Raw genomic sequence first — 23935 nt, forward strand, 5'->3', positions numbered from 1 at the left:
GCTTTTGGCTACTCATATATACAGATTTTCACAACCACCACACAATTTATAACATTTAACAACCCATCATTTTAAGATAACAATGCCTTCATCCACTGCTCGAGTTCATTTTTGTAACATTCATTTTAAAATAACGATTTCTGACAAATCAAGGTATTTTCATATGACAAAAATTTTGGATAAGACCAATAAATATTTTTTTGACAAACAAATACTACAATTTATTTGGCTTTTAGATTTGAATAGAGAAAATTTTGATTAGTATATTTTATTAAAATTACTATAACCATGGGACGATATATCTAGTTTTGCAGTATAAGAAATAAATGCAATTTCTTTTTGTTAATTTTTGTTTTTTTTCTGCCAAATTATATCATAAGTGGATTGAGCTCATTTAAGTTGTAAAGAAATAGCTGCAATTTATTTTTGTTTATTTTTGTTTTTTTCTGTCAAATTATATCATAAGTGGAATTTGTACATTTGAGCTCATTTAAGTTGTAGATAGACCACAGAAAGAAAACGGCTCATGGTAGTACTATTATTTATTGCGCAGTCGCTTGGCGCTACTGTAATAATTTACTATAAACCAAATTATTGGTATATCTATTATTTAATGTAAGAATATCTAAAGCATCATCCTCTCGAGTTTTATCAATGGATCCAGTATATAATAAAACGAAAATACACAACTTTTTTTTGTAGACTATATAATTTTTATAAGTTGGTTACAAAATAGGTTATACATTAAATATAGTTTGGTTACATAAAAAGGTTATAGATCAATTGGTCAATCCGTGAGCTATATGAATACACTTAAGAATATCGTAAAGAATCCTCCTAAAGAGAATATTCCAATGATTTATATAATTTCCAAAATAAAATATGTAGTATTTCATGTATTGTTATAAAATATATAATGTTAAACATAAAAATATATTGTTAGACGTAAAAGGAAATAAAATCTTGGCATATAAACACATAATCATGATTTCCAAAATCTTATTGTGCAGTTGAAAATATATAAAATTTTACCTAAACACGGATTATATTAAAAAACTTTCATCAAACATGTTCCAAATTAAAATAAAAACAAACAAACATAACATTTCTCATACATAAAATTACAAAATTAACAATATAAAATTTACAAAATAGATGTTTTTTTAAACCATCATATTTAACATATGATTTTATTGCATAATATTTTATCTAAAAAACTTTTAAAAACAATCATATAAATTATATTTTATTCTAAAATTATAATCTAAATAAAAGAAATTTCAATTTGTGTTCTACGAGTCTTAATCAGTATATTGTACTGTGTATAAGAAATCACAACTTGTTTTCATTATGTTTTGTGCTGTACTGTGCCTAACTCTGATAAGACATGTATGAAAACATGTGCAAGATGCGACACATACTATAATGCTTGCTAGTTACAGACATGTATGAAAACATGTGCAAGATGCGACATGTGCAAGTAGTATGTCCAAAGAGATTCTAATCGAAGTGAAACGGCGGTACTAATTCTTGATGAAAATCTTGCACAGACCTCTATCTCTATCTATGTTTACGTGGATGATCATGTAGCCCATCAAGAATTCATTATCGTTAAACGAGAGGGGCACTTAAATTTTCACTAAAAGGCTTGAGAAGCCCAAACTAACACTTCTTAAGCTGTCTTTTTAATGGGCCTTTCCCGTATGAAGCTATCCGGATCCGAGGAAAAAAAGTGGTGCGCACGTGCGTAGTAGTAACAAAATCATTTGCAGTACCAAATCGGTCCGGTTCCTTTATTTTCAGCCGTCCAATTTCGTAAACAGAGATCAGATTTGATCGGTTAACATTGGTTTGTGGTAACCCAAAACCGTAATCGCATCGAATCGCAGAGAAAAGTTGCTTTATCCTCTTTAACGAGAGAATCATAAAAATCAAAACTTTTTTTGCTTTTCTGATTAAAGAAAAAAGGGGAAAAAACCCGAAAAGTAGACCATCTATTTTTATTTTGGAAGTTTAATTTTTGTATTTCTTAAATTAAAAGAATAATACTTGGTTTAATTTTCATTGTCCTAAAAAACCATCGTTTAATTTATAATGAAAGATCGATACCTTCGACTTAACGCCTGTTAAATCTACTGTCGGAAGGGTTAACCATGGTTAGGAGATTAACCCACGTGATTAATTGGAGGTTACTAAAAGACATTGTTGTCATCCTTCTTCTTCCCCAAATCGATTTAAAGTGTAAGAACCCTAGAAGCTAAAAAATTCGATTGTCAAAGTTGGTTTGAGAGAATGGTGAGCCAAGATGCAGGGTCTGATGCGAATTCGAGCCAGAGTTGGGGTCTTCTTTGTAGCACGTGTGGTAGAGTTACGACTGTTGCGAAATCATGGACCAATGACAATCCATGTAGAAGATTCTATATATATGTTGTTCATGGATTCTTTAGGTGGGCAGATGAACACTCACCATATGGGTGGCCGAAGGTGAGCTTACTAGAGGCGAGAGAAGAGATCAAGCAGCTGAAAGAATCTCTTAGGGCATTGAATGAACAAAGGGTGAGTGGTTCCAACACTGATGTTTCAGAGGATGAAGAGAAGAAGAAGCTCGAAAATTCAGTAATGACAGCTATTGAGAGGGAAAACATGCTTCGACAGTTCATCTTGCTGTCTTGGGTCAGTTTCATTGTTGTAATTGGGATGATTCTTGCAATGGGGAAGTAGGTTATGTTGGGGAGGTTTCATTGTTGTTGTTTTCAGTTGTTAACTATGTATATCAATGAAATCCAAAAAAAAATTAATCCCAAAAAACTTGTAATGTCATTCATTCGTAGCCGTTAGTTTGAAAATAGTAGGATCCTACCACAAAAAAAAAACAGGATCCTACAACATCCAACCAGAAATCATCCTACCAGTGAGTTTAAAACATAGATAGATCATCCTACAAGTGAATTTAATCTAACTTCTTCTCAGGTCGCCAAACATCAAACACCTTATCAGACAGAGTAGACATGAAAAAGACAGGCGGTTTTGGAGCATCGTCGTCCTTGCCACGACCTTTGCCACGGCCTTTGCCTTGTGACTTACCACAACCATTTCCACGTCCTCGAGGACGACCTCGTGCACGTCCTGTACCACTCTTTTTAGTTGTTGGTGGAGCACTTGAATGATGCGGAACTTCTTGGTTTTGTGCAGATTGACTTTGTGCAACAGGTGGTGTCAATTGGCTTGGAGCAGCTTTCCACCTTTTGGTGCATTGTGGATGCTCCAAGGGTCATCATTATCCTAAAACAATGTTGATATCACATTGTTCCAATTCAAACTATCATCATACACACACATCTAATTCAGATTACTTACCAAACTTTTTCGTGGTCTACCCATTTTGCATGGAGGAGGTAATTGGACTGTTTGTTATTTGTAGGTTCCCTTATTGTGACCAATTTGCTTACAGTTGCTACAAGTAACAGTTTTACCTTCTCTTGTAAGCTTTGTTGGATTAGTTGATGATTCACCTGGCTCCTTTATCTTATTAAACTTCTTTGGGCGTCCTCGTTTTTTCCTCTTATCAGGTACTTCAATTGGTCCTTTGCATGTTCTCTCCCACAACCTTTCACCATATACAAGTTCTATGTTCTCCTTATATGTATCTTGCTAGACATTTGCTTGTAAATGTCCATCAACATATCTACACATAAAACATAACATTAGTCGACAATCACATGAAAAAGAAAGTTTCGTTAAGCATGAAAAAGAAGTTTGAAGTTACTTACTCTTCTGGGTCACGATTGTGTTCTGTGATGACATAGATGGCATGTGGACAAGGTATGCCTGTGAGCTTCCACTGGTTGCAAGCACATTCTCTCTAAAGGAGGTTGACACAGAAGCTACCAGAACCCTCTAATACCTCATATTTGGTCTCACTACTTTTGAGGACTGAGCAAAACTTAGCTGACTTGTGGTTGGCTTCAAGTATCTCCATAATTTTAGGAGGAAACCGGGTGTTACATTTGTTTGTCTTACTTGACAGCTTAGCTATGCGCTTCATGGAGATTCTCCCAACTTCCTACAACATATTAATAACCGGTAACTTCCTGGCGTCTTTGATTGTTCGGTTGAAACTCTCAGAGAGATTGTTGCATACATCCTCACAGCTTGAATGGTAGCTGAAAAACGTCCTACACCATGTACTCGGTTCTATTTTCATCAAATCCTAAGCTGCAGGTGGATCATATACTTTCAAAGCTTCCATATTATAAGTGAAATCCCCAACTGTTGCACTATATGCGATGGCCCAGAAAAAACTCTCATGTGTGTAGTCACCATAAACCTTGTTGGATGAATATGTCGACTTCGCCACCACTCTCAGCTTCAGCACACAACATTCTAATCCCTCTATCTCTGTCTGTTTCGATAACTCTTGCTGAAGATATGTCCTCATTTGGTAGCTTGTACCATACTTGTTCCACTGCCCTCGATACTCCATTCTCTGCGCAGAACTCATCGAAGATTGACCAAGTCATCAAGTCTGGATCAATCGACATGGCTTTAATCTCTTCTCCTCCAACATACATAAAAGACCCATCAGTATGCGTGACATCTCCTCTGAAGTGAATATTTAGTTTAATTTGATCGAATCCATTGCAAAAATAAAAGGAATGTTCAGATTAGCCATTGAACCCTAATTCTAACACCCAATTGAACTCTAATTCTAAAACCCAATTTAACCCTAATTAAAAACCCAATTGAACCCTAATTTTAACACCCAATTGAACTCGAACCCTAAATCGCGACACACTCAAACCCTAATTCAACATCCAAATCGATTATAAGACAAATCCAACCTTATATCAAGACCGAATCGATTATAACCCCAATCGAACATGAACCCTACACGAACCATAAATCGCGACCCACACGAACCCTCAATCGCGACTCACTAGAACCATAAACATTGAAGTTAAAACGCAAATTACATACCTCATCTCTCTGTCGTTAACGCGTCGAAGACACCACAAAATCAACGAAAATCGCAACTAATCAGACGCTAAGATTCATCGCAATAAACGGATTTAAGGGTTTGCTCGTTGAGAAGAAGAAATCGCCTTTAGGGTTCTTAGAAACAAAATCGATTTGGAGGAAAACTAAAAGGGCAAAAGTGTACTCATTAACCTCCGATTAATCAGGTGGGTTAATCTTCTAACCATGATTTACCTTTCCATCAGTAGATTTAACGGGCGTTAAGTCGAAGATATCAATCTTCCATTATAAATTAAATGATTGTTTTTTAGAACAATGAAAATTAAACCAGGTATTATTCTTCCAATTTAATACGTACAGTAATTAAAGTTCCAAAATAAAAATAGATGTCGAAACTTTCCAATTTCTCCTATTACTTGTTTTTGTACAATCTATCTATTAGGGGTTATCACTCTTCCTGCTACGATTCAGTTTCCCGAACGCTAGCTGCTGGAGATGGCTGAGGAGAGGAGCTTGAACGGCGAAGCGACTAGCCAGGAAGATGAGAGTTTCTTCGATTCTGATCATCAAGACGGTGTCGGCAACAAGTCGTCGGAATTGAATCGCAAGATGGGAGAGATCGAGTCTCAGAATCAGGAGCTTGTGCGTGATAATGGTGAGATCAGTAAGAAAATCGAAAGCTTGACTGCGGAGATGGAGGAGCTAAGAGCAGCCGAATCCAAGGCGAAGCGTAAGATGGGTGAGATGGAGAGGGAGATTGACAAGTCTGATGAGGAGAGGAAGGTTCTCGAAGCGATAGCTGCAAGAGCTTCCGAGTTAGAGACGGAAGTTGCGCGGGTTCAGCATGAACTGATCACGGCTAAGACTGAAGGGGAAGAGGCTACGGCGGAGGCTAGGAAGCTTCAGTCTGAGATTTCGCAGAAAGGGGATGGGATTGTGGAGCTGGAGAAAGAGGTCGCTGGTTTAAGGATTGTTAAAGAGGAGAACGAGAAGAGGATGAAGGAGTTGGAGACAAAGCTTGGTGCTTTGGAGGTGAAAGAGTTGGAGGAGAGGAACAAGAAGTTTCGAGCAGAGGAAGAGATGAGAGAGAAGATTGGTAGTAAGGATAAGGAGATGGATGATTTGAAGGAGAAGATTAAGGGTTTGGAATCAGATGTAGCTAAAGGGAAAGCAGAGTTGCAGAAGTGGATCACAGAGAAGATGGTTGTGGAAGAGGCGTTAAGAGACTCGGAGAAGAAAGTGGTGGCTTTGGAATCAGAGATTGTGGAGTTACAGAAACAGATGGATGATGCTGAGAAGATGATCAGTGGATTGAAGAATGTGGTTGAGCCAGTTAATGGGATTGAGCTTAAGTCATGGTCACCGTCTGTGAGTGCTGGTTCTGGTGGAGCTGTGGCTGCGGTTGCTGTTGCAGTGGCTGGAGCGGCGGTTGTCTGTTACGTTTTACACTCGAGGAGGGTTTGATTCCGAGGTAGACTTTTTATGAAATTTGATTTCTTTGGTTTTGAAAGTGTTTCCTTACGTTATATGTTTGGGAATTTGATTGGTTTCACAAATTTTGGAGTCTTCTTTATTGTGTGTTTGCTTACTTTTTCTTCATTACAAATGTTCATGGAAACAACCAAAAGATTGAAAAAAAAAAACAAGAAGCTTAGAGGAATTAAAAGTAAACAACACAATCTGAAATCACTCTCAAGAAAACGGAAGGGAATACTCAGAACATAGTTTGAAAAACTGGGTGGGAACTTTTTTCACCTCTCTGTTCTTCACTTGGGAGTAGATGATGATGTTGATGTCTTGAGAAGATCAAGAACTTCACAACAGTTCTTCCACCAGGGCGTCTCGACCTCACGATCACCTGCCGCTAGGAGCGGCTGCCATTGTAAAAAGAGAGCATAAGACTCTTGTCTCCTATTCAATTTTACCCTAAGATACATAAGAATTTTGAAGCTTTGTTTTGGTTTTCGAATGGAACCTGATTGTCCGCACTGCCGGTAAAGTGTGTAACAGCTCCCACGATTTTGGAGGAGACTTCACCTTTCTTCTCTTCCAAATTGTGCACCAGCGATTTGGCTCCATCTATGCCTCTTGACACCACATTGTCGACTGCATCCTTCACGACATCGATCTTGGCAGTTTCACCGAGAGCAGAGGTGGCCTTTTGCAAAAGGGAGTCGGCCATCTTTTTGCTCCTCTGTCTCTGTTGCGTGTTTATTTCGTCAAGACGCAGGGTATTATAAGTAAGAAGAAGAGATATATATAGTGAGTAGAAAACTGAGAGATAAAGAAAGGGCAAATTTAGAGCTGTCCGAATTAGCAGCTGCTGTTCTAACGACCTAAATGTGACTTCTTTTATCTAAACTTAACACTAATATAAAACTTCTGATTTAGTTTTGTTTGTGTGGAGAAGACATCATTTGAAAATGGTAACTACTATTAACTATTATTGGTAAAAACACCTGCGCTCTAATTAGATCAAGGAGACCCATGTCTTACATACGTAAACCTTTTTTTATCATCGCTGCACCTAAGTGTCAAGCAACACATTATTACGTAATAATAATACAACACACGTGGAGTTTTAGTTTTTAGGGTACAGTTTTATAATTTGAACATACGCTCAGTTCTCTTCTCTTTTATTCTGTATCAATGATGCATAGCCTGAAGTCTCGTATTTGCCTCCCCACCTGTGAATTTCGAGTGGCACATTATCAAAACATAAGAAAGGTTCAAATCAAGAGAAAGTTTCCAGAGTTGGGTTTACTATCCCGTACACCGACCTATTTTCTTCTGTTTCAGGGATAAGAAGCTCAATATCATCCTCCAAGGGCTTAAACATCAAATTGATATTCTCATCATCTACCTCATCTAGTGTCGCTGGACTCCACTGCACCAAACCCAATCATAGAAGTTTGTAAATGTGTTAGCTGCGATCTAGGTTCCAAGTAGACTCATATTTTGCTTCCTAGAGCGGAAACATACCTTTGGAGAATTGTCTTTATCTATGGTCAGAGCCCTTATACCCTGCAAGATATTACACAAAATCACAAATACAGAAAGGGTTACATGATGCTAGAATTTTCTTAGAACCACAAAACCAAAAATGGTTGCAGTATTTTCATTTGATTATTACCTCATACATATCAGCAGATATGGTTTTCCTTAAGGTATTCATGGTGAGACGAAACTCTTTCTTCAGGCAATCACTCAGCGTTTGATTTCTACCTTCACGGATCTGGAAAAAATACGCCTCACAAGAATCACTTAATTTTACAAAATAATACACAGAATCAGTATAAGGGAAGAACATAACAAGAATTGCTGATTATCATTCGCTTATTAGCCTTTAGATTGATACCATTTTACAACACTAGCTACAAGTTTAAACCATTTTCTCATCCATCATTACTATATAACGAACTTGACAGGGTAGTCTTTTTCACCATTTAATTTCTAGAGACAAATACGAGAAAGGGGAGATCATATAACATATAACAATTACCGATCGTAGGGTTATCTTCAACCCTGTGGGTGACGATCGTTTTAGACCTTTGACGACTGGAGTTATCCACTCATTTCCCTCTTTGCTCGCTTCAGCTTCCTGTTAGAGGACCAGAAATAGTTCATACTGATGATTATAACCAGGGATGACTTCTGTTACCAGAAAATAGGATGACTTACAAATGCTTGTATGATCTGCTTCACACTTTCTTTTGAGAAACACACATTAATTACTGACTGCCTGCAGATCAGCCATAGCCCCAAAAGTTAAAACTGTCTTCGTGAGTATATATTACCAGTGGGAGAGAAAGATTAAACAACATCTCAAGAATGAAGAAACCAATATAAAAAGTTGTGTTACTTGTTAAGGATGCTGTCTTTGTCGACATTGACTTTCTCGGAGAACTCTTCAATTGTGGATCGGACTACGTTAACGTCTCCTGAGTCTAACCTCACAAGCTGTGCCTCCAGATCCGCCAATTTCTGACAATAAGAAAAGATGTGAAAGATAAGCATTTCACTCATCATTTATAGAACAACTGAAGAACCTGTCCGCATTTACATGATAATGGTTAGAGATTCCAAAAAAACATTGCTAAAGTTACAGATGATAAATATAAAGTTGCAAGACAGCTCAATAACATTTGAGGATATATTTACTCCTAAATTAATCAAATCCAGGGAAAACATTCTCAAATACTTACATCAGAAGGTACAAAATGTGTTGCCATTCCAATTGCTACAAGTTCTTTGCCGTTTAATCTTGCCCCAGTTAAAGCCAAGAACTCACCTGCAAAACACAAGTACATTAGAGATCAGCCAATGCCTAGCTGAAATCAATATTTGGTTTACTGGTTTCGTAGTTACCTAAATAACCAGGAAGACGTGAATGAATGTAGGAGAACCCACAATCAGTGTGAAACCCGATACTTGCTTCTGGAGTTGAGAATACCTATCAATGAAAGAACTAGTTCTACGCAAATAAAAATGTGAAGCAGCTTAAACTTATAACTCACAGTTTTCTCTGTCACAACTGAAAACTTCATTGGGACCATCAATGATGCACCTCCACCCATGGATATTCCATTAACAAGAGAAACCTATACAATTCTATTCAGTTTAAGTACTCCTCAAGAGGAAACTTTCATACAATGAAATTTGGAGCACTACTAAAGCTACCTGTGTCTTCTTGTATGTGTGGATATGGTAGCAAAGCCAGTACATCCGGTAAACAACCTCAAGGCAAGAATCCTCTGTTAAAAACGACATATCATCAATAAGTTATAACAAAATCTCTTCAAATGTGTTCTTTTAATAAACCATGATGATTCTGTTAGCTGTCTTACTTGAATCCCTGCCGTTATAAAACATCTTAAGATCACCACCGGCAGAGAAAGCTCTACCTGCACCCTGCACAAATAAGATATGTTAAGAAATCAATCTACACTACAGTAGTAGAAAATCATCAACAGATCAAGGACCAAAAAAAATCAAACCTTGATCAGTATAAGCTTTGCTTGGTCATCCTTCTCCCACATTTCAAGGTATTCTGCAAGCTTGAGGACCTGAGTTTCAAATTTTACCATTAAGGCGGCATTCAACATGGAGAAATATATCAGCTTCTGATCTAAGATATCAAAAATACCACTTCCGGAGAGATGACATTCAGCTGACGAGGGCGGTTTAGAGTAGACAATCTCACAGAACCTTGTTCCTCTCCAATCACAAACTGTGTAACAATGCCAGACTCCAAAAGTTTTAATGATGGTTTACGACTGAATCATGAATAAGAAAACAAAACTACAAAAGACTGAAAAAGGCAGTAGGTTACCGGCTCATTAATGATTCCACCTTCTTGAGCCATCTCCAGCTTTATTAAACGTCAACAATAACTTACTAATCTGATCAATAAAAACCATCAGTTTGAATGGATCGGATATGACAAAACAATCTCAAACTCAAACGAGAAAACTACAACGCTTCACACCCAATGTGACAAATCCCAAGGTTTAGGAACTTGCAACAATCTAATTTCAACCTCACCAGGTTGTTCTTTACTTCATCCACCGAGAACAAAAACACCAAAGTCTATTGAAAAGTATAAAACTTTATGATGCAGAAGGAGCATTTCAACTAAAGTCTACACTTTCAAATCAACGAATAAACGGCCAAAGACTCAAAAATGAAGAGACTTTTAACGGGTACAGAATCACCACAACTTGAGAGAAACCCATCACGCAAGTTCCAAAAGAAAGACATGCTCTACTACCAAACCCAATAGGCTCTCACAAAACTGAAGAAGCTAAAAGTGAAATCAAATGAAAGAGAGAGAGAGGGAGAATGAGAAAAGGATACCTTGAGAGAGGAGAAGCAAAAGGGGTTTGGTGAAGGAAGGAGCTCAAAATGTGAGAAACCATTTATATAATAAAGGTCTCTAACTATTTGTTCAGACATTGAGAAAATGGCAGGTGAAGCTAATCATCAATGGGAGGGTTTGGTAGGAAAAAAAAGACCTCTGTAGCTTTCGACCTCTTTAGCTTTTCTTCTACCTAACTCTTTTCATCTTTTTATACAGTACAATCCTCAAGTAAATATAAAAAAGTATTTATTCTATTTTCGTTTTAGATAATAGTAATGGGCCTCGCAGCCCAAAGCCCATTCCACCATTAAATAAAGCTCTAAAAAGGTAAAACAAAGTATCTCTTTTCTCCTCTGTGCGTTTGCTTGCTTCCCCCCCATTGAAGGTTCTGCTAAAACCCTCTTTGCTCACCACTTGCCGAACCAAAGCCACGACCTGCTTATTATCGATATCGAGATCCAACCAAAACCATATCTGCTTATTGTCTCTCTCAGGTAAAAATCCTCGCTCCTTATCTCATGTTTCTTAGAAAATTCATTGCGTAGAACCCTAAAAGTGCCACACAAGTATCTGAAAAGTTGTATTTGCCATCGAAACGGTTACGGCCGTGTTCCTCTCTATCTATCTATCTTTCCGAATGCTTTATCTGATGTTTTATTCCCGTTCTAGATTTAAGACCCGGTTTTGAATTTGTTTTTGTTTTTGTTTTTAGGGTTTGAAGTCTTTTTTTTTTTTTTTTTTTTGTTAAACAAATAAAAGGTTAAAAAAGGGTTTGAAGTCTTGATTCTTGAATAATGGAGAAGCCTTCGAAGGAGGCAGCTGCGGCCCCAGTATCCTTATATTGGGACATAAAGATGTTTCCGGTCCCCGATGGCTATGATGCTCGTCGGGTGGGTCCGAGTATCAAACGGAATTTGAGGAAGTTAGGCTACACTGGTCCTGTCACCATCATTGCCATTGGCGTACTAACAGAGGTCCCCTTTGGCATCCTTGAATCCCTCTATTCTACTGGGATCACTCTTAAGAACGTGGGCTGCACTCCCAGAGACGCTATGAGTCTATTCATTGACTTTTATAGTGTTGCTCCACCCCCCGATAATATGGTGTTCCTATCCGCTCCACCAAACTGCTTTCAGCCATTCTACTATACGCATGTTGACAAGTTACGTAAGAAGGGACACTACACTACTTTACTGTTTGCACGTAATTCTCAAGATCAAAAGTGCCTCTGGGAAGATAACTTGCTTCTGGCAGGTGAGTTTGTGCGTCTTTGGCTTGTTCAATTCTGATTGGATTATGTTGCTGAACTAGCTGCTAATTTTCTTTTAATTATTCCCACAGATCCAGGGGTACTCGAGGGGGCAAAGTGCGGTGAAACCGGTAAACCTTCCTTTTGGGATTGCGATGTGTGCCATGGTCTTCGTGGCTACGGCTTTGAAAATTTTCTCACCCATCTTTCTACTCGGCAACATAAACAATTGGTAATTAAGCATCCTAGCTGAGTTTTTTCATGGTCTAACTACTTTTTGACTCAAACAAGCTTTTACTAACCCCCCATGTCCACTTGATGATTCAAGCAGTTTTCAGACTGGAATACATATGCCACCTTTGACTCTGACTCGAAATCTCATTCGAAATCTCATTCGAAATCTCACTCGAAATCTCATTCGAAATCTGACTCTGGCGTGGAGGCTCCTATCATAGTGCGCAGGAAAATATTGAGTAAAAATCAAGGTCTTTTTTCCCGGACAATGCTACAATTACGGTGAGTGAAAAGCAGCCAAAAGGCCTGTTTGAATATATATCTATCTGAAAACGTTGAGATTTCTAATCTTTTGATTTCTTGATGTAAACTAAAACATTGTAAGCTTACTACCGAAAGTAACTAGAAGAAGAGTAGGCTTACTACCGAAAGTAACAACAAGAAGAGAAGGACGTGAAGAAGATGATGAGTACTTTTGTATGGTGTGAAACTGTGAATGGTTTGTTCTACTTCTAGAATGTCTGTGTGACAGCTTATTTTATTTATCTACAGGTGTTAATTATAAAGTGGCACAGTGTGAAATATTATTTACTGTAAAGTCTTGATGTTTGACTTTTCTGGAACGACTTATCTAGTATCTACAATAGCAAAACATGTTTTAAAACTGTTTCTGCAGGCTAATGAATTCAAACATCAGTAGTATACTATTAAAACGAGCAGTAAACTTGATTATCATTTCTTTATTTTAATATCATAGATATATCATAGTGTTTTATCTAAATTTTTTTTTAAAACAAATAAAAAGATTACATTAATGCTGTTTTAAATAAAAATTACAAAATAAACAAAAAGAATTTGTCCAATTCTACTTAAAGTTCTAAAAGGGAAAACAAAGTATCTCTCTTCACCTCAAGATACTCTGTGTTGCTTTCGCTCCTTCCCTCTGCTAAAACCCTCTTTGCTCACCACTTGCCTAAACCAGAGCCAAACCAAGATCTGCTGCTTAGAATCTCTCTCAGGGTAAAATTTCTCGCTCCTTATCTCATGTTTTCATAGAAAATTCATCGCGTAGAAGTAGAACCCTAAAAATTCCACATAAGAATCTGAAAAGTTGTATTTGCGATCGAAACGGTTACGGCCGTGTTTCCTCTCTATCTATATCGGCCCTTAAACCGTCTCAAACTTATCTATCTTTCCGAACGCTTAATCTGATGTTTGAATCCCGTTCTAGATTGAAGACCCGGTTTTGAATTTGTTTTTTTGTGTTTTTAGGGTTTTGCAAGTATCGATTCTTGAATAATGGAGAAGCCTGCGAAGGAGACAGCTGCGGTCCCAGTAACGTTCTTTTGGGACATAAAGAGGTTTCCGGTCCCCGAAGGCTATGATGCTCGTCGGGTGGGTCCGAGTATCAAACAGAATTTGAGGAAGCTTGGCTACACTGGTCCTATCACCATCACTGCCATTGGCGTACTAACAGAGGTCCCCTTGTACATCCTTGAATCCCTCTCTTCCACTGGGATCGCTTTTAAGAACTTGGCCAACAGTTAGTTTCCTTTTCCCTTCCTACAGCTCCTTAATGGAATTATTAGAGAGACTCTCTCTCAAGTCTTTAGTTTCGTTTCTGATGGAACAGGTCCCAGAGACGCTTTGGGTATATTCATTGACTTTTATCCTGATGCTCCATCCCCCGCTAATATAATGGTCCTATCCGCTCCACCGGCCTTCACTCTTCCGATCGTCGAAACGCATATTAGCGAGATACGTAACGATGGATACTACACTACTTTTCTCTTTGCACGTAATTCTCAAGATGAAAAGTGCCTCTGGTTGTATTATGTTGCTACTAATTTTTTTATTTTATTTTTTATTCCCACAGATCCTCCGGCACTTGAGGATGGGGATAAGTGCAGTGAAACCGGTAAACCTTCCTTCTGGAATTGCTTTGTGTGCCGTGGTATTCGTGGCTATGGCTTTCAAAATTTTCTCACGCATCTCTCTACTCGGCACCATAAACGAATGGTAATTAAGCTGAGTTTTTTCATGGTCTAACTACTTTTTACTCAAACAAGCTCTTACTAACCCCCCATGTCCACTGGATGTGCATCTGGTTGTTTTCAAGCAGCTTTCCTACTGGAATTCATACGCCAAGCCTGGCGACTCGGAATCTGACTCGGACTCTGACTCTGACGTGAAGGCTCCTATCATAGTGCGTAGGAAAATATTGAGTGAAAATCAAGGTCTTTTTTTCCGGACAATGCTACAATTACGGTGAGTTAAAAGCAGCCAAAAGGCCTGTTTTAATATATCTATATCTGAAAACGTTGAGATTTCTAATCTTGTAATTTCTTGATGAAAACTACAACATTTTAGGCTTACTAACGAAAGTAACTACAAGAAGTGTAGGCTTACTACCGAAAGTAACTACAAGAAGAGTAGGCTTACTACCGAAAGTAACTACAAGAAGAGTAGGCTTACTAACGAAAGTAACTACAAGAAGAGTACCGAAAGTAACTACAAGAAGAGTAGGCTTACTAACGAAAGTAACTACAAGAAGAGTACCGAAAGTAACTACAAGAAGAGTAGGCTTACTAACGAAAGTAACTACAAGAAGAGTACCGAAAGTAACTACAAGAAGAGTAGGCTTACTAACGAAAGTAACTACAAGAAGAGTACCGAAAGTAACTACAAGAAGAGTAGGCTTACTAACGAAAGTAACTACAAGAAGAGTACCGAAAGTAACTACAAGAAGAGTAGGCTTACTAACGAAAGTAACTACAAGAAGAGTACCGAAAGTAACTACAAGAAGAGTAGGCTTACTAACGAAAGTAACTACAAGAAGAGTACCGAAAGTAACTACAAGAAGAGTAGGCTTACTAACGAAAGTAACTACAAGAAGAGTACCGAAAGTAACTACAAGAAGAGTAGGCTTACTAACGAAAGTAACTACAAGAAGAGTACCGAAAGTAACTACAAGAAGAGTAGGCTTACTAACGAAAGTAACTACAAGAAGAGTACCGAAAGTAACTACAAGAAGAGTAGGCTTACTAACGAAAGTAACTACAAGAAGAGTACCGAAAGTAACTACAAGAAGAGTAGGCTTACTACCGAAAGTAACTACAAGAAGAGTACCGAAAGTAACTACAAGAAGAGTAGGCTTACTACCGAAAGTAACTACAAGCAGAGTACCGAAAGTAACTACAAGAAGAGTAGGCTTACTACCGAAAGTAAGTAACTACAAGAAGGGTAGGACGTGAAGAAGAAGAGTACATGTCCCTTGGTGTTGTTCTTCTCTGGGTCCTTTTGGTTTGGTGTGAAACTGTGAATGGTTTGTTCTACTTCTTGCCGGCTTGTTCGATTATATAACTTATTGTTGTTCAAGTCTCGTCGGCAAGAGTTGGGTTCACTTATAAAGTTATAATATAACTTATGCTTATTTAAGTCTCGTTTTGTTTTGTTTTAAAGTTAATTGTATCCGGATGTGAAATACTATTTACCTTAAGATAATGATGTTTGACTTATCTACAAGTAGCAATACATGTTTGTGTTTGTGTGACAGCTATTTTATTTATCTACCGGTGTTAAAGTGGCACAGTAAAATATTATTTACGGTAAAAGTTTGGATGTTTGACTTATCTACAATAGCAAAACATGTTTTAAAACTGTTTCTGCAGGCTAATACATTCAACATCAGTAGTATTGTTATAACTTCTAGCTCAGCGCATTTTCTTTAGTTCCTATGGCTTTTTATTTTTTTGGGTCATAGCAGCTCTTTTTAAACCCCTAAGTTTTGTACTTAAACGTTCCTTTTGGTAATATAAATTCACATTTTTATCAAAAAAAATAAAAATAAATAAACACCGTATCATAGTAACCTTAATTATTTTGTACGTTTCAAAATTTCGTGGAAGAAGTGCAGTAAGCGACGAACATAGGTTTTCAAAAGTATTTGTCTTGTTTTCGTGTAGATAATTGTGATGGGCTTCGAAGCCCAAAGCCCATCCCACCATTAAAGCCCTAAAAAGGTAAAACAAAGTATCACTTTCACCTCAAGATGCTCTGTGTTGCTTTTGCTCCTCTTCCCCCCTCCCTTGAATGAGTTAAGCGAAGGTTCTGCTAAAACCCTCTTTGCTCACCACTTGCCTAACCACCAGAGCCACGACCTTCTTCTCCTCTGTTTCTCAGCAGTTACGCTCTACCTCTCACCAGACGGAGATGGATCCTTCTGATTCGGAGCGTTACTGTTATGACCCGGTGTTGCGATGGAATCCTGAAGTGGAAGACTACTTCACTAAAGCTTATGGACCTGACCACTTCGCTCGCATTTCAAAGGCTCTCACGTACTGTTCTTCGCACCTTTCTATCATTCTCATCTAGTTTTGAACCAACATTGCTCTCCTTTACGTGCTTTGAATTAGCGTTGCCTTATTATATTCTCTAATTTCTCCTGAATCGAATCAGATATTTTTTTTTGTTGGTTGTTGTTGTTGTGTGCCTAAGTGTGTGAGCTTATATACATTTCCCCCAATGTTAGCATCTCCTTCACATGATCCAATTTTAGTCTAGTCTAGCCATAGGAACTAAATTTAACAAAATTGCTTAGAGTTGCTACATGTTGCTTGACTCTTTTTATTTGTTTTTGTTCCATATTAGGCGCCCAACTTCCTATTCCTGCATTCGGGTGAACACAGTTAAAACAACAAGTGATGCGGTTATCGAAAAGCTTACGAAAATTTTAAATGATTCGGATGAGGGTTTGAAGCTAGTACAATCAGATGGAAGTAGTCCCATTACCAAGTGTCAGATACCTGGTTTGGACTATGTTGTTTTTGTCAATGGTTCAGGACCACATAGAATTCAATATGACTTTGGTCTTGAAAACCCTCCTAAGGAGGTACTTGTGAGCAGGAAGTGTGCTGAAGCAGTTCTTAGAGGAGCCCAGGTAAACTCGAGATTCTCTCATTAAAAAATTTAGTGGCTAGGTATGGGTCACAATGATCTCAGAAGGAGGCTTTAGAGGTTTGATAGTTATTTACAAGTATCTTAGTATCAATCCTGGTCACTATGCTCATGGGTTGGAGTATGAATCCCCCCTTATCTTGGTTGTCTTCATTATCTGACAATCTAAGTGAGAAGTCCATGCCATAGACTATACTGTGAACAAAATATACTTATATATATTTCCTATTTGTCCTGTTGTAGATCTATGTTCCAGGTGTACTGGCTTGCACTGCCCATGTTGAGAAAGGAGATGCGGTTGCTGTCTGTGTTTCTATGGAGCAACCTGGTGATGAAGGTGACTGGAGTGTTAATATGACTCGTGGGACCACCCTCCAGGGTCTGCCAACAGGCAAGAATCAGAAATTTTTCTTTTGCTTTGGTCACTATAAAATAACTGGAGGGACCTATCATATCATTGACCAATTACTAAGAAATCTTGTGAAATGTTTTTAACTTAACAGTTGACATGTGCCGTAGTGTTATTGTAGATCCTTATTATCGTGAACGCAGTGGACTATATATCGGCATGGGAACAACTATGTTGTCAAGGGCTGGGATGTTTCGTGTTCCTAATGGAATTGCGGTGGATTTGAGCAATAGAGTTTTCAGATTGCCTTCTTTACATAGTAAGCTTCTTCTTTTGCTTTTGTACTTCAGCTTACAGTTTATGACTCTCAGTATCTTATTTCATAATGGGGCATTACCCTTACATTGTCGTTTTTTCTCCTTAGATGTCCTTGAGGGGGAAATATTTCTTCAAAACCTGCCAAGTATTATTGTTGCTCATGCTCTTGGTAAGTAATATTAATTTTCGGTCTGTGGTATGCTTACACCTTCACCCGTATTATGATATAGTTACATATATCCATAATTCAAATACAGTAGATACTAGATATCAATGAGAACCCCAGGTGGAAACAAGATTGATGAGATCCTGAATTCTTATCTTTGGTGCACAGATCCTCAGAGAGGGGAGAGAATATTAGATATGTGTGCAGCACCTGGAGGGAAGACTACTGCAATTGCAATACTTATGAATGATGAGGGAGAGATAGTGGCAGCTGATAGATCTCATAACAAGGTACAGTTTCTTATGATTGTAGTAATATTTATTTAAACATATGATTTCTATTGGGGTTTACTTGCTTTTCAATTTACATTGAATGCTTAGAATACAAAATGTTAAGTTTGCAAAATTGCATACTCTAATAAGTTTGTTTACTATTTTCCAAAACGCAGGTGCTGGATGTCCAGAAATTGTCTGCGGAGATGGGATTAAGCTGCATAACAACATGTAAACTGGATGCACTAAAATCTGTTTGTCTTCCAAACACAGTCAATGATTCCACAACATTAGTTAACAGTGATAATAGTAGTTCCATGACTAGCCATTCTGAATTACCATCAAACGAGGCAATGACATCATCTGTTACTTCTGGAAGATCCGAGGCTGACAAATCGTGTGAGGAAAATGGTAATTAAGCTACTTTCTCATACTGTTTACTTGGTTTGGTTGTTTTCTTCGAAATGTTGGCCTCTGTGTTTGCTAGGTAAAAGTAACTCAATAAACTTACCATGTTTGCATTGTCTTTCCTCCTTTGTGGACAAGGAACTTAATTATCACTTTGGCATCAAACAGATACAGAACATAACCTTACTAAATTGGCATGTGTAGCCCATTATCTCACGTCTATGCATATGTGTAAAAATTAAAATCCCTATTTACATATATTCTGGTTGTTCACAAAAACTAACTAGAAGCTTGATTTTCCCATTATCGCCCATGTTGTAGCTAAAACTGAACAGCCAATTGGAGAGGATAAAGTTAGCCAAGCTGACATCAGGAAGAATAAAGGAAGATTGAAAAATGGCCGTGGAAGAACTCAATGCCAAGGTGGAAGGGCTGGAAAGTCCCAAGGTTTCGCACCTAACAGTTTCGATAGAGTCCTTTTAGATGCTCCTTGTTCTGCCCTTGGCTTGAGACCTCGTCTGTTCGCTGGACTGGTAAGATAATAAATTCAAGACTTGGCTGTGTTGTGTGAACTTCTACATTTGCGTGATGCTTTATTAAGCATCTACTTCGCATGAGTTAACAATGTGTACACGTTCTAGTATTTGGGGTCTACATGTGGATAGCCTTAGCTTATGTGGCGGAAGTATTGTTTCTTAGTAGCTTCTTGAAGTATATATACTGTTATACGTATCGACCTATTATATTAAGTGTTTGTACTTTGTAGTAATTTAGAGTAGAGTCTGTGTTTCTTCCTCCCTGTTTCTAAGATTTTTCAGAGGGTGGTGACTTGTGGAGTGAATTTTCCATTGTTATTTTTTATAGGAGACTGTTATATCTTTGAGAAATCATGGATGGTACCAGCGANGGTCGTGGAAGAACTCAATGCCAAGGTGGAAGGGCTGGAAAGTCCCAAGGTTTCGCACCTAATAGTTTCGATAGAGTCCTTTTAGATGCTCCTTGTTCTGCCCTTGGCTTGAGACCTCGTCTGTTCGCTGGACTGGTAAGATAAATTCAAGACTTGACTGTCTTGTGTGAACTTCTACATTTGCATGATTTTGCTTTATTAAGCATCTACTTCGCATGAGTTAACAATGTGTACACATTCTAGTATTTGGTGTCTACATGTGGATAGCCTTAGCTTATGTGGCGGAAGTATTGTGTCTTAGTAGCTTCTTGAAGTATATATACTGTTATACGTATCGATCAAAATATTAAGTGTTTGTATTCTGAGTAGAGTCTGTGTTTCTTTCTCCCTGTTTCTAAGATTTTTCAGAGGGTGGATGACTTGTGGAGTGAATTTTCCATTGATATTTCTTGTAGGAGACTGTTATATCTTTGAGAAACCATGGATGGTACCAGAGGAAAATGTTTGACCAGGCTGTTCAATTGGTTCGCGTTGGTGGAATTCTCGTATACTCAACGTAAGTATGCAAGACGTCCTCAGTCACACAGTCTTGAGTAATTGAGAGTTACTGTAGTCTTATCTGTGGATGATTTGTTTTCCATTTTGTTAGGTGCACAATTAACCCTAGCGAGAACGAGGCCGTGGTTCGCTATGCTCTAGATAAATACAGATTTCTATCTTTAGCACCACAGGTTTTGATCTAAAATACCCTTTTCATATTGAAGGCACCAAGAAAACTGTTTGAGATCTTGGCACGTATTGCATTATGATCTTGTTCTTTGTGTTAATGTATCTTCATGTGTTTGCTGTCTTGATGCAGCATCCTAGGATTGGAGGACCTGGTCTAGTTGGTCGATGTGAATTCCCCGACGGATATATCGAGTAAGCATATGTACCCATTATAGTGATCTAATAAGTGATGAGTAACAAAGCAGGGCTTAAAAAGATTGATGATAAAAGAGATGGCTTTGATTTGTGGGCTGTAAATTTAATAAACGAACCATGTATGTTTTGCAGGGAATGGTTAAGACCTGGTGAAGAGGAACTGGTTCAGAAATTTGACCCGTCAGCTGAGCTCGATACAATCGGGTTCTTTATAGCTAAATTCAGCATCGGCCCCAAGGATTAAGATCTCAAAATGTTGATTCGTGATCCAAGACATTTCACACAAAAAAAGATGGTGGTTTATATATTGTTTTTGAACCTAAGAATAGGATGGTATTTTTTTATTGATCTTGTTTTTTAAATGAGATGGAAAGACATACATTAATCTGTATACATTGTTTTGATAAAAAACAGTTTTACAATAATTACAAATCCTTTATAGCTGGTTCTTCTTCTTGTTCATTACACAAGCTGTTTTGGCTTCAAGAGTTTTCTCGTACTCTTCAATGGACCTGAAGAGCTCAGAGAAGTTGCCTTTACCAAAGCCACCACATCCTCCACTCTGGATTCGGATTTGCAGAATCCGTCTGTAAATGTAGCAAAATAACATTATTCAGGTACTGACCGTGATTAGAGAAACTGTTAGAATTTGGCTAATAAATGTTTTTAATTTAATTGTATAATTCAATTAAATGAAAGAGGCAAACAGAAAAAAATATATATATATACTGATGCTCAGTAATTTATTAATGTAGTTAGATATACATATCTTTTGTCGGTAAGAATATACATGAAAGACTGGTAAATTACTAATTTAAGCACATGCTTTTGAATGGTCCAATTAACTCACAAACATGCTTTTGTATAGCTTTAAATTAGTAATATATTTTTTATTGTCCTTCAGAGTCTTGTTACAAAAGCGGAGAGGAAACATAATAGTAGGTTTCGGATCACTTCCTCCCTTACCTCCTCCACCGCCTTTTTTAGATCCAGAACCTCCACCAATTTATTAAAAAAAATATATTACTAATTTAAAGAAACCAGAAATCAAATATCAAAAAAAAAAAAATACTAATTTAAAGCTATAGATATATCCAATCTCAAGTGACTCTCATGGAGCTCGCAATCAGTTTGAGTAAATCAAAGAGGCAAACAGAGAAAAAAAATTATACTAATGCTCAGTAATTATTAATGTAATCACCATTTTGTATAGTAATAGTTACCTTCTCAATCTAGACCCGCACAGATATGAACATAGACAACATAAAACACTGGTAAAGCTTTATTAAAAATTGAAAATCACTATCAAAAATTTTTGGCATGACAGAATACCAATTTTTTTTTTTTTTTTTTAATACCATTTTAGATATACATATCTTTTGTGTCAATAAAAGTCAAGCATGCTTTTGAATGGTCCAATTAACTCACAAACATGTATAGATTTAAATTAGTAATATATTTTTTTTTTGATATTTGATTTATTAGTTTTTAAATCTGTAGGAAAAAAAATTCTAAAAACCAAAAATAAAGATCCCAAACAAACAATACAAAAACTACATGTATTTTTTTTCATTTTCATTTTAAATCCCAAAAGAAAAATGGTTTTTGGTTAATTGGTTTTATGAAAAAATAACATAGATTGAGCCAATCTTGTACGCCGTTGGCAAAAAAATAAAAAAATAAAAAAAAATAAATAACATAGCAGCATTTGAAAACATTTGAAAACCAAAAATTTTAAATCTTGTATGTAAATGAGCATTTAAAAACACAAAGACATTTTTAACAGGCTATGTTGGACTTAGAAGACTTGGAGATGTAACAGTTGACGCGGAGAAGAGGGAAAAACTCTTGTCACTCTAAAGATGAGCTAAGTGTCCTCCGATCCTTTTTTTAAGTGGCTTTTAAATGCGTGTTTATGCTTATTTAAGATTTGGTGAAGAGGAACTGGTTCAGAAATTTGAGTCAGGTTCTTTATAGCTAAATTCAGCATCGGCACCAAGGATTAAGATCTCAAAATGTTGATTCGTGATCCAAGACATTTCACACAAAAAAGGATGGTGGTTTATACATTGTTTTTGAACCTAATTATAGGATGGTACTTTTTTATTGATCTTGTTTTTTAAAATGAGATGGAAAGACATACAATAATCTGTATAACATAGTGGTTTGATAATACAAAACAGTTTTACATTAATTACAAATCCTTTATAGTTGGTTCTTCTTCTTGTTCATCCCACAAGCTGTTTGGCTTCAAGAGTCTTCTCGTACTCTTCAATGGACTTGAAGAGCTCAGAGAAGTTGCCTTTACCAAAGCCACCACATCCTCCACTCTGGTAAGCCTTCCCTTCATCGTCTTTCATCATACATCCTACTCTCTGGATAATCTCTATAAATATCGTCGGCCTATCAATCATAAAGAAAGACATTTGCTTAGCAAATCCTAACAATGTATTTTGTTTGTTAAAACACTGATTCTTTCCGCTGTACCTGTCACCAAGTGGTTTCGTGAAGATTTGAAGCAACGTCCCTTGATCATCTCTGTCCACAAGGATCCCTAATTCCTCACACTCCTTGATCTGTTCGTCGCTGAGCACATCGCCAACACGTTTCTTCAGATTCTGGTAGTAAGTAGGCGGAGGAGAAGGCATGAAGTCAAATCCTCCAACGCTGCTTCTCTTCCTCATCTCTCTCAGAGTCCTGAATATGTCTTCACTCATCAGAGCCAGATGCTGTAGCCCTGCTCCTTCGTTGTGTTCCAGATAAGTCTGAATCTGACTCTTCCTCTTCGTCCCGTGAACCGGCTCGTTAATCGGTAGAAGAACCATTTCATCATTGCTAGCTAGCACAGCTGAATTTAAACCGCTCTCTGCTGTTCCAACATCGTCTGCTGTGAACTCCGCAAATTGGTGAAAGCCAGTGAACCCTGCAATGTAAGTCAAAGCTGGACCAAGCTCTGGAACGTTTCCCACGGCGTGGTCAAGCCTCCGTATACCGTAATCCAGTGGAAACGACGACGTATCCACCACAGGCTCAAATCCTGGCAAGAATTCCGATTTATCCGTGTCTCCCTCTTTGTAACTGACATATCTGAGAACGACATCGCCGTATAGTTTAACCTCAGCGATCGTAACGGATCCGTCGAGGACCATAGGAGGCGACGAAGGAATAGCGCCGTTAGAGACACTTACGGAGAAAGCTGACTCAGCGTCTTCTACTTCAATCGCAACAGCTCTTACGCCGAGACCATGCGAAGAGAAGAAGGAGCGGGAAGAGACGTGATCGAAGCTTGGGATGGAGGCTGTAGCGGTCGGTTTA

General features: G+C 37.7%; 8 protein-coding genes across 11 annotated transcripts in view; 5 read left to right on the top strand and 3 right to left on the bottom strand.

Moving 5' to 3' along the window:
• On the top strand, window positions 2293–2721 carry LOC104778589. The gene has a single exon (XM_010503041.1). It carries the CDS (start codon window positions 2293–2295, stop codon window positions 2719–2721), a length of 429 nt encoding a protein of 142 aa, XP_010501343.1.
• On the top strand, window positions 5379–6565 carry LOC104764432 (peroxisomal and mitochondrial division factor 2-like). The gene has a single exon (XM_010487966.2). The coding sequence runs from the start codon at window positions 5473–5475 to the stop codon at window positions 6439–6441; it is 969 nt and encodes a 322-aa protein (XP_010486268.1). The 5' UTR covers window positions 5379–5472; the 3' UTR covers window positions 6442–6565.
• On the bottom strand, window positions 6664–7363 carry LOC104764456. The gene is made up of 2 exons (XM_010487997.2): window positions 6953–7363; window positions 6664–6851 (listed from the first exon to the last, which is right to left on the bottom strand). The coding sequence occupies exons 1-2, from the start codon at window positions 7157–7159 to the stop codon at window positions 6744–6746; spliced, it is 315 nt and encodes a 104-aa protein (XP_010486299.1). The 5' UTR covers window positions 7160–7363; the 3' UTR covers window positions 6664–6743.
• On the bottom strand, window positions 7470–11015 carry LOC104764441 (3-hydroxyisobutyryl-CoA hydrolase-like protein 5). Its single transcript, XM_010487977.2, has 16 exons — window positions 10834–11015; window positions 10310–10379; window positions 10124–10207; window positions 9975–10043; window positions 9825–9888; window positions 9658–9731; window positions 9495–9578; window positions 9346–9430; window positions 9183–9268; window positions 8840–8961; window positions 8659–8719; window positions 8480–8578; window positions 8111–8212; window positions 7960–8001; window positions 7758–7864; window positions 7470–7664 (listed from the first exon to the last, which is right to left on the bottom strand). The coding sequence occupies exons 2-16, from the start codon at window positions 10340–10342 to the stop codon at window positions 7598–7600; spliced, it is 1179 nt and encodes a 392-aa protein (XP_010486279.1). The 5' UTR covers window positions 10343–10379; window positions 10834–11015; the 3' UTR covers window positions 7470–7597.
• LOC104778590 lies at window positions 11605–12354 on the top strand. The gene is made up of 2 exons (XM_010503042.2): window positions 11605–12091; window positions 12179–12354. Exons 1-2 carry the CDS (start codon window positions 11632–11634, stop codon window positions 12337–12339), a joined length of 621 nt encoding a protein of 206 aa, XP_010501344.1. The 5' UTR covers window positions 11605–11631; the 3' UTR covers window positions 12340–12354.
• LOC104764466 lies at window positions 13216–15838 on the top strand. Of its 4 annotated transcripts, XM_010488018.2 has the most exons (6): window positions 13216–13340; window positions 13593–13863; window positions 13954–14339; window positions 14443–14588; window positions 14691–15412; window positions 15455–15838. In XM_010488018.2, the coding sequence occupies exons 2-6, from the start codon at window positions 13620–13622 to the stop codon at window positions 15550–15552; spliced, it is 1596 nt and encodes a 531-aa protein (XP_010486320.1). In that variant the 5' UTR covers window positions 13216–13340; window positions 13593–13619; the 3' UTR covers window positions 15553–15838. The 4 variants fall into 4 exon arrangements, with proteins under 4 accessions (XP_010486320.1, XP_010486307.1, XP_010486315.1 ...); XM_010488005.2 differs by having other exon boundaries at window positions 13217–13340; window positions 14691–15838; XM_010488013.2 differs by having other exon boundaries at window positions 13217–13340; window positions 14724–15838.
• Window positions 16413–21061, top strand: LOC104764494 (putative methyltransferase NSUN6). Its single transcript, XM_010488037.1, is given in 12 exon segments — window positions 16413–16657; window positions 16971–17259; window positions 17520–17667; window positions 17807–17944; window positions 18050–18112; window positions 18278–18399; window positions 18558–18792; window positions 19111–19322; window positions 20152–20252; window positions 20346–20427; window positions 20556–20617; window positions 20753–21061. Coding segments are annotated over 12 exon segments (1809 nt in total). The 3' UTR covers window positions 20865–21061.
• Window positions 22690–23935, bottom strand: part of LOC104764504 (4-hydroxyphenylpyruvate dioxygenase) — a 2185-nt gene continuing 939 nt past the window's right edge. The window contains exons 2-3 of the mRNA XM_010488048.2: window positions 23108–23736; window positions 22690–23023 (exon numbers count right to left, since the gene is read on the bottom strand). Coding sequence (XP_010486350.1) covers window positions 22849–23023; window positions 23108–23736 — 804 coding nt within the window. The 3' untranslated portion in view covers window positions 22690–22848. The remainder of the gene's footprint in view (window positions 23024–23107; window positions 23737–23935) is intronic.

The sequence above is a fragment of the Camelina sativa genome, chromosome 3 (assembly GCF_000633955.1).
Source record: "Camelina sativa cultivar DH55 chromosome 3, Cs, whole genome shotgun sequence".
NCBI classification, from domain to species: Eukaryota; Viridiplantae; Streptophyta; class Magnoliopsida; order Brassicales; family Brassicaceae; genus Camelina; species Camelina sativa.

Coding starts and splice junctions, on each gene's coding strand:
- LOC104764466 (XM_010488005.2), top strand. CDS start 13,620: ATGGAGAAGCCTGCGAAGGAGACAGCTGCGGTCCCAGTAACGTTCTTT. Junction 13,864..13,953: donor TTTTAAGAACTTGGCCAACA/GTTAGTTTCCTT, acceptor CTGATGGAACAG/GTCCCAGAGACGCTTTGGGT. Junction 14,589..14,690: donor CGGACAATGCTACAATTACG/GTGAGTTAAAAG, acceptor ACAACATTTTAG/GCTTACTAACGAAAGTAACT.
- LOC104778589 (XM_010503041.1), top strand. CDS start 2,293: ATGGTGAGCCAAGATGCAGGGTCTGATGCGAATTCGAGCCAGAGTTGG.
- LOC104778590 (XM_010503042.2), top strand. CDS start 11,632: ATGGAGAAGCCTTCGAAGGAGGCAGCTGCGGCCCCAGTATCCTTATAT. Junction 12,092..12,178: donor AGATAACTTGCTTCTGGCAG/GTGAGTTTGTGC, acceptor TTATTCCCACAG/ATCCAGGGGTACTCGAGGGG.
- LOC104764456 (XM_010487997.2), bottom strand. CDS start 7,159: ATGGCCGACTCCCTTTTGCAAAAGGCCACCTCTGCTCTCGGTGAAACT. Junction 6,852..6,952: donor CCGGCAGTGCGGACAATCAG/GTTCCATTCGAA, acceptor TTACAATGGCAG/CCGCTCCTAGCGGCAGGTGA.
- LOC104764441 (XM_010487977.2), bottom strand. CDS start 10,342: ATGGCTCAAGAAGGTGGAATCATTAATGAGCCG. Junction 10,044..10,123: donor ATGTCATCTCTCCGGAAGTG/GTATTTTTGATA, acceptor TTTGAAACTCAG/GTCCTCAAGCTTGCAGAATA. Junction 9,579..9,657: donor ACACATACAAGAAGACACAG/GTAGCTTTAGTA, acceptor AGAATTGTATAG/GTTTCTCTTGTTAATGGAAT.
- LOC104764432 (XM_010487966.2), top strand. CDS start 5,473: ATGGCTGAGGAGAGGAGCTTGAACGGCGAAGCGACTAGCCAGGAAGAT.